The sequence below is a fragment of the Pipistrellus kuhlii genome, unplaced genomic scaffold (genome assembly GCF_014108245.1).
Source record: "Pipistrellus kuhlii isolate mPipKuh1 unplaced genomic scaffold, mPipKuh1.p scaffold_m20_p_14, whole genome shotgun sequence".
NCBI lineage: Eukaryota > Metazoa > Chordata > Mammalia > Chiroptera > Vespertilionidae > Pipistrellus > Pipistrellus kuhlii.
In genome coordinates, this window is record NW_023425449.1 from 27,262,605 (window position 1) to 27,271,733 (window position 9,129).

General features: G+C 36.1%; 1 protein-coding gene across 3 annotated transcripts in view; it reads left to right on the forward strand.

Annotated features, from left to right (window-relative positions):
* Positions 1 to 8,844, forward strand: part of RAB2A (RAB2A, member RAS oncogene family) — a 63,294-nt gene extending 54,450 nt beyond the window's left edge. For all 3 annotated transcript variants that reach the window (XM_036436995.2, XM_036436992.2, XM_036436993.2), the window contains 2 exons: positions 5,498 to 5,566; positions 7,534 to 8,844. In XM_036436995.2, coding sequence (XP_036292888.1) covers positions 5,498 to 5,566; positions 7,534 to 7,629 — 165 coding nt within the window. In that variant the 3' untranslated portion in view covers positions 7,630 to 8,844. The remainder of the gene's footprint in view (positions 1 to 5,497; positions 5,567 to 7,533) is intronic.
* Positions 8,845 to 9,129: the final 285 nt, after the last annotated feature.

Consider the following 9,129-nt stretch of genomic DNA (forward strand, 5'->3'; position numbering starts at 1 on the left):
CAACCAGCTTTTCTTGAAAGCAAATGAAAGAAAATTAATTCCTTATTTTTATACATTCCTTGGATTTTTTTCCAGAAGTAATCGACACCTATATAAATCATTTTGAATAGTGACTGGCCTATAGTAAGTACTTAGTAAATACTGGTTACTATTAGCTTCGGTAAATGGACACCTATAACATCCATAGCATTGTTAGCAATTGAGAAGGCAAGTAAACAGCATTTTAGTTATGTGAAGGGTCGCTTATTTTACAGGATACTTAGCTTATTTTACAGGGTACTTTGTCTCTATCATTTGTTCAAGATGTTTAAATAAAACTAAGGTACTTCGATTTATTTTGAATTCTTACCTAACAGGCACTGTAATTTTTATCTTTCCACCAGGTGGCAGCATGTTACGTAAGGAAATAATTTGTGTTACTCTGTTGTAGAGAATTTATTTTCAGTGTTTTGCCTTTAAAACTGTTAAACCATAATAAAGATACAGTTTTGCCTTTCTTCTCTCTCCTCAGCTGTGAAGGCCCTCTTAGCACACTGTGCACGGCCTGTAGCCAAACCTGCCTCAGTCCTGCCCTGCACGTGTTCTCCCTATGCCACTCAGCACAGAATGTTTATTTTTCCTGCATCTTCAACAGAGTTCAGCCCTGTGCTTAGGTTCTCCCAACTAGTAAATTGTTTATTTCAGCAACAATAGGAACTACATCCTCTTCCTGTATCTTCCATAGTGCCTAGAGAAGTGTTGACCTGTGGTAACAATGTAATAGATGCCCTTGGGTAAATGATATATGATAAAGGTAGGGTGTTAGTATTTACTGAATATGTATTTGAATCATAAGGCATTTATAGTTTTGCCTTACATTTACTTTGTTTTGTGCTATAAAAGTCACTGAAATTTTACTTAACACATTGCACACCAGTAGTTTTATTGTTAGCTTTACCCAGTGGCCAGGTAGGTTTCTATTGAACAAGTACAAAAAACTTGTACAAAGTATCATACTTTAAAAAGATATTAACTTGCAAGAACATGTGATAAATAACTTCAAAATACAATGGGTATTTAATTTTAAGGCGTGCCTTTAACATTTATGTAAAACACTGTGTAATAAGAAAACACGAGAATGCTCATGATTCTCCCACGATGTGTTAAGTTTAGATATTATCAGGACCATTCAGATAACTACTGCCAAGGGTTGAAAGATTAGTGTCTGAGGTGGAAGGCAATTAATGGCTAATGAAGGTAAAGGACTGAACATGGCAATTAATCAAAGTAGGGCAAAGGGGGAGAGCTAATGGTAAAATGGTAAAATGCTGAAGGGGAGCCCTGCGTGGGAGAGCAGGAGGCTCGCCAAATTAAGTTGGCTTCAAGGAAATCTGTTTATACTTCATAATCATGGATCTGCCTAGATATTGTGTGTTTACTGGGTTGATAATGCAATCCTTTGACATGAGTTTCTCAGCAAATATTTTTTCCTATTCTATAACTTATTAATATTTGGATTGACTGTATATGAAATGTGAAGTATATATGAACATAATATTCTTACAGTTCAACTTACGTGTCACAAAACCTGTAATGATCTTTAAGATGTCATGTTTCACAAGTATTGTGTTAACTGATGTTAAAATTTTTCTGTAGGTATGTCATCAGCATGCTCATTTTTCTGATATTAAGGAAATAAGTGTTCCACATAAATTTTTAATCTTACCCTTGTATACATCAAACTTGTAATAATGATAAAGGTTCTTAAAAACGTATTTTCTATTTCTTATGTTAAACGGGAAATACTGAACCTCCCTCTCCGGGATGACTTGGACTCATTAACACTTGCACTCTGCCGTCAGGAGCTGTCTGCTCAAGTCTGTTGTTGCCACAGCTGCTGTCAAGTGCCAGTCCCCCCATTCCCTTTCCATGCCCTCCCCCCTCCCCTTCCCCCCTTCCCCCCCCCCCCCCCCCTCCCCGCCAATGCTGCACATGCTCACCCCCACTTAACAGGTGCACAGACACACCCTCATGCCTGCTCTCTCTTTATTTCTCCTCCCCTGCCTCAGAATTTGCTTCTTTAGCCTGGGAAATAGAAAAGGTAGAACTGGTTAAAATTCTAAAATTGGAAGGAATTTTAAGTTAAGGCTCTCTTGTTAAAGCATGAGTTTTTAAAGTAAAGCCTTTCTAGTATCTATTTAACTTGTTGCTAATTTCCTCGTTTTTCTCCCTGGAGATATTTCAGAATGTTACATTTCTACCTTGAATAATATATATGGGGCTTGATTTTTAGTGACCAGAGTGAGATGAGAAATTAAAGAAAATGTTAGCCAATTATTGTAATAATTGTGTGTCTCTTGTCTTTCCAAGTTCTTGAGATGCTTTGCAGTTTTAGTGGACAGATATTGTCTGTGACACCCAAGACTCTTATCTTAAATGTTTCATTTGAGCTCTAATAAGCCTTAATGTTCATTGTATTTAGGAACTGGATAATTTCCGTTTATAGCCGCACATTTTTATTTTTATTTTTATTTTTTTAATATTTTTATTGATTTTATACAGAGAGGAAGGGAGAGAGATAGAGAGTTAGAAACATCGATGAGAGAGTCATCGATCAGCTGCCTCTTGCACACCCCCTACTGGGGATATGCCCGCAACCAAGGTACATGCCCTTGACCGGAATCGAACCTGGGACCCTTCAGCCCCCAAGCCGACGCTCTATCCATTGAGCCAAACCGGTCCCGGCAATAGCCGCACATTTTTAAAGCAGGCACACTAATGTGTATGTTTGTCACATTGGGTTTTAAACTCTGAGGACTCATTAAAATTGATCAGTAATTAATCACTTAATAATATTAAATATTTTTCACTATGATGTAGTTAAACAATCCACTTACTAGTATCTGCTCTATAATAAGTACTACTTTGGCAATAGAATTAATGGTGATCAGGAAATTTTATGTAGCGTAGCTTTCTTAAGGCAGGTTTTATTTTATTTTTTATTAAGGCAGTTTTTAAAGTGATTCATCAACTCCTTAGCAAAATGTCAATTTATTAAATTGCACATTTAATATTGACTTTTATAACATAAGTGTTTATATGAAGTTGTAACTCACTTATAGAACCTTGTAGCTCTGTGTAACATTCTAGTGAAATGTACACATACGGGTGCCCCTATAAGGAATTCCAGCCCTGTGAATTTATGAATCTGTTCACTTCAGTATTTAGTCAGCCTTTTTCTGAGGCCATCACCATAATTGCCATGTTATTGGAAATAAAGTTAAATTTTTCCTGATTTATCAGGATAACTTCAATTTTGAGGAATGTAAATCAGCTCATAGCTGGCTGAAAGCCCGTTTCTCCTTCCCTTTAACTCCAGCACACACATGAAAGGTGCACTCACTTCCCAAGTGCCTTATGAATCTGCAGTGATTAATTCTTCTCATTATTTTGCTGCAAATTCTCATGACCCTCTCTGATGATTCGATCAGCCACTTAGAGTTTATGCATATTCATATCTCTGCTCCTGCCGCAGTCATTCATGTCTCCTTCCCTGACTGGTGTGTTCTTGGTGCAGTAATTGAGCTGCAGTAGATTGATTACTCTGGGGAGCTGTAAGGCCTTTAAAGGTGAAAACATATCAGTCCTGTTAATTAGGAAACAAAAGCTCTGGTGGCAAGTTCAGGAGTCAGATATTTCCAGTGTAGAAAAGACGAAAGGTGTGATTTGTTCCTCTCCATGAATGCTGTTTACTTTTCAAATTTTGAATTAAGTCTGTCTCAGTGGTAGTAAAGAAAAGATATCTTTATGAATTTTTATAGAATGCTAAAGAGGACCTTAATACTATTTTTTGTGATCTCTCAAATCTGATAATTTAAAAACACCTTACATAGCATTGGGAATGCTTGCATAAAATGTTTTAATATTTTGCATAACTATAGAATGTGGATTAATGTTGGTATTTAGTAGTGTGCTGTATGAAAAAAGGGTGAAACTTTATTCAACGTGGCATGAGCTGCCTTTTCGTCTCTGTATGATAAGCATCCTTTGATTTTTCGGTCTCTAATTGAACTAAGTAACTAGAGGCCCAGTGCACAAAATTCATGCATGGCGGGAGGGGGTGTCCCTCAGCCCAGCCTGCACCCTCTCCAGTCTGGGATCTCTCTCACAATCCAGGACTTCTGGCTCCCAACTGCTTGCCTGCCTGATTGCCCCTAACCTCTTCTGCCTGCCAGCCTGATCACCACCTAACTGTTCTCCCCTGCCAGCCTGGTCGCCCCTAATTGCCTTCCTCTGCAGGCCTGATCATCTCCAACTGCCTTCCCCTGCTGGCCTGGTTTTTCCCAACTGCCCTCCTCTGCTGGCCATCTTTGAACACATGGGGGCGGCCATCTTGTGTGTTGATGACCAATTTGCATATTACCTCTTTCTTATATAGGATATTATATAGGATACATTGTCCTGACCAAGAGGACTTTGTATGGAACAGTGACCTCCATAAGTAAGCTAGTTTCAACATGGATGTTAATGCAGCTTATATAGTTGACATGTTTTTCTCCTATGTGCTGTTAAAGGGTACAATTCAATGGATTTTAGCATATTCTCAAAGTTACACAACCATCATCATTGATTTTTGGAACAGTTTCATCACCCTAACCTGAACCCCATATTCATTAGCAGTTGTTCTCCATTTCCCCCCTTCTCTGAATCCCTAACAACCAATAATCTACTTTCTCTCTCTACAGATTGACCTCTTCGAACATTTCATATATATGGAATCAAATTATATGTGGTTTTTTATGTCTGGCTTCTTTTACTTGACATAATGTTTTTAAGTTTCACCTATATTTATCGTGGAGCAGTACTTCATTTTTTTATGGCTGAACAAAATTCCATTATTTGGCTACACCACATTTGAGCTTCATTCATCATCAAACATTTGTGGTCTTTTTTACCTTTTCGCTATTGCTGCTAATAATACTAATGAACATTCCTATACATTTTTGCTCTGTTCTTTTTTTAAAATGTTTTTATTGATTTTAGAGAGGAAGGAAGAGGGAGAGAGAGATAGAAACATCAATGAATGAGCGCGCAACCCGGGCATGTGCCCTGACCAGGAATCGAACCGTGACCTCCTGATTCATAGGTCAACACTCAACCACTGAGCCATGCTGGCTGGGCTCTTGCTCTATTCTTGATCTTAGGGAGAAAGCTTTCAGCCTTCTGCACTGGGAACAAAGTTAGTCATCAGTTTTTCTTGGATGGTGTTTTATCAGGTTAATTTCCTTCCTAGTCCTACTCTGTTAGTGCTTTTACCATGAAAGATTGTTGGTTTTTATCAAATGCTTCTTCTGCATCTATTGACATTATGTGATTTTTGTCCTTTATTACTATAACATGACTAATGGGTGGATTTCCTTATGTTGAACTTTATGATATTCTATATAGCTTTTATATAATAACCTTTTTCTATGTGGTTTTAAATAATTTGAACCAATTTTTCTACCTTATATTTCAGGCATTTATTAATACAGCAAAAGAAATTTATGAAAAAATTCAAGAAGGAGTCTTTGACATTAATAATGAGGTATATACATTTAAAAGTTATTGGCTAATATTTATTTGTATGTGTTTTTTGTGTGTGTTTTTAGTATAGTTTACATTTACTGTTTGATTAGTTTCAGGTGTACAGCATAGTGGTTAGATAATCATGTACTTCTAATTAATTTAAAACAATTTTAATTACTACTTGGATTCATGATTTTATATTCTTTAATCCTAAAATGGATATGTGTTGTCATTTAATACATTAGTTTAAAATCATATAACTGAAAATTGTTGGATATTGTAAAATAGTTAAATGTTTGTGTTCTAGTAGAGCATCCCTCTATCTATGCAAATGGATTAAAGTCAGTGACCCTATCCATTTGTTGTAAGCAATGCAAAATAATATAAATCCTCCAAAGAGAAGAAAATCCACTTTCATCCACATGTCCATATGGTGTCATCTGCTTTGGGGAATAATTTTCTAGTTGTGTAAATGCGTGTGCTATGTCACTAATGCAGATGATGCTCTCCCTGTTGTCTGATATGAAAGTGGGATATACCTAGTTTGGAAATTATTTTTACTTTAGCATAGTATATTTTCAGGAAACTAAATTAATATATGTGATTGGCCATTGGCACTAGTTTGCTTTTCTGGGGGTTTTGTGTTTGTTTTTTCTAAAATTATTTTGAGCCCACTTTGATCAACATAATTAGGATAAAATGTAAAGCTATGAAACATACAATTCAGAGTGTTTAAAAGGTCTTCATTTTGACCTGAATCCCCACTTTATGGCTATAGCGTATTATTTATTTGCCATTCTATAGTAAGCTTTTTTGCTTCCAAGAGCAAAACTCTTACTCCTCACCCAGTTACAGTTAGGAAAGCACTAGGAAACCATCGCATATCTGTCTCTTGGCATATACATAAATGAGGCTCTTTATTATTTGCCTCAGTATTCTTTGCTGAAATCAAATAGTTGGCCTAAATTTTCTAAAAAGAACTTTATTTTCTCATTTGTTTTAATTTGAAGTATTATGTTTCCTAAATCCTATCTTCTAGGTTTATATGGCAATAGATCTTGTGTTAATTTAAAGGCAACACCATTCAAAGACTAATGCCGTGTAAATTGAACAGTAATTGAGCCTCTCGGTAAAAGTGCACGTTCATTGTTTCTGTCTGCTTTCATATAGTAGCTGACTGCTGCACTGGGCCTGGTGCAGCTTTGATTGTAACGTGCTGTCAGGAGCCAACAGGCCATGCGATTTATTTGGCCAAGTGCCAAATCTGACTCCTTGATTCCTCAAGAAGTTGCTACCAGCCCAGAGGGGGCAGAACCAATGAGCCATAGGGCATGCTTTTTATTAAAGAGGAGTCAAAAGAGCGAAAAAGAAACCGCATCAGCTGCTGTCAATACTGAGCTAGTGCCAGAAACCCCAAGGCTACTACTGTTGCAGAACAACTGCCAAGCACTATAAATCTGAGATTTACTGTGACGTAAAGTTTCCTTAAGAGCTTAATTTCTGAAGCTACTGTATTACTTTTCTCAAAGTGTTGTATTTTTAGGTAAAATCCACTTGAGGGAGTGAGGGTTAAGACATAAGTGTGAGTTTGATGAATGAAAGAACTGCTCTGTGTGTGGGTTCTTGGCAAGCTGCCATGTCTTTGGGGATCATAGAAATTATTGATGACACAGAACACTCTTATGCCCTTAGCCTGTACAGCTGATTCAACATGGAAGAGAAATGCTGTCTAGAAAGAAGATTTGACATTGTATTAGAGCAGCATAGGCTTTACATAGTTTTATCTTTTAAAGATGATTGTTTTCAGAAATATTTCCACAATATTGTCCCTAAAAGGAAGAAACAGCCCCTGAGAGAGATTGTTTTAATTGTTGTAAAAATCTTCTTAATATTTTTCTGAGTTGTTTGGTAAAATTGTATCATTAAGAATGCAATGGATTTTTATTGGATCCAGTTACATGTATTATTCTTTGTCTTTTATTTCAGGCAAACGGCATTAAAATCGGCCCTCAGCATGCTGCTACCAACGCCACACTTGCAGGCAGTCAGGGAGGACAGCAGGCCGGGGGAGGCTGCTGTTGAATCTGTTTTTACCGTCGCACTGCCCACATGGGGCTACTCACTGCTCCTTTCACCCTCTCCCACTCAGCTGCGACATGGAACTATTTGAAATGGCTTTATGTCACAGAAGACTTTACTCTTTCAAATTCTTGTATAACTTTGAATAAATGGTTAATGTTCACTTAAAAAGACAGATTTTGGAGATTGTATTCATAACTATTTGCATTTGATTTCTAGGTCAATTGATGTGATTATTTTTGTTAAATGTTGTCTTGTGCCCTTACCTACGAACTGAATTGTATTAAACACTACAAAGTCATCTTGAGTATTTTAAATCAGTTTGTGTAGTTAGGTTTCCCAACACCTGTGGTTACCTAATGTTTAATATTAATAGAACTGTCCTCAAAAAGTTTGTCAACTTTCAAGGCTATAAGGAAAAACCAGAAGGATTCTTTTAATTCTATATTTATCAGTTACTTTCTGTATATATAGTTTAATAACCTGCTTGGGTGTAATTTGCCAAGCTTGAATTCATTAATGCATTTGCATAAATTCTAAACTGTTTAGAGCTTAAAGCATTGTTAGGAATTGCTTGGACACTGAATTTTAAACTTTTTGACATTGTTAGCAAGCATGTTCATCTTCTCTTGTCACTAGTCCAAGAAAAATATGCTTAATGTACATTATAAAGGCTATGTATGTGTTAACCTGTTTTAATGCCAAAAGTTTGCTGTTTGTCCCACAATTTCTTTAAGACCTCCTCAGAAAAGGATTTGTTTGCCTTAATGAATGCTGTTGGGTAAAAACACAGTATAATGAGTGAAATGGGCAGAAGCAAGAACTTCATACACCTAAGCGACTCCAAGAAGAATGAATGTCCACATTTAGGTGGCCATTATGAGGACTTCAATTTTTCCTTAAACACAATAACTTTTCTTTTATTCACATGATTTCTAAATATATTTTCCATGCAGGACAGTTTTTCAACCTTGATGTACAGTGACTGTGTAAAATTTTTCTTTCAGTGGTAACCTATAATCTTTTAAATATGGTAATTCTTGTCTGTTTTGAAGGGGATATGACAATAAATCTACCAGATGGAAGATCCTGTTAAAAAGTAGAAAAGCTTTAGTAGCTTACTCAGTGTGATGGTTTTATCCTTTTTTCCCCCCCTTTTCTTCCCTAGTCTATAATGAAATTGTTATAGCAGTGCAAAATAAAATCCTATGTATAAAAGTGTTCTTTTTTTATTATGACAACACCAGTTTTTAAAAATCTTTTTTTTTTTTTTTTTTTTTTAGTCCATCCACAGCTTTTGCATGTATCTAAGCATATTTTTTAAAGGGTCAGATGTTTAATGCCCTTTTAAAAATTTTTGCTAAAATGTTATAAAACTCTTCATAATATTGAAATTCTTTTGGTTATTGATGATATAAGCAATATTTTCTTCTCAACCAGCACAAGAGCACATTTAAACTACAAGAAATCTTTATAAACAAGTTCTAAATATGAAACTAACCT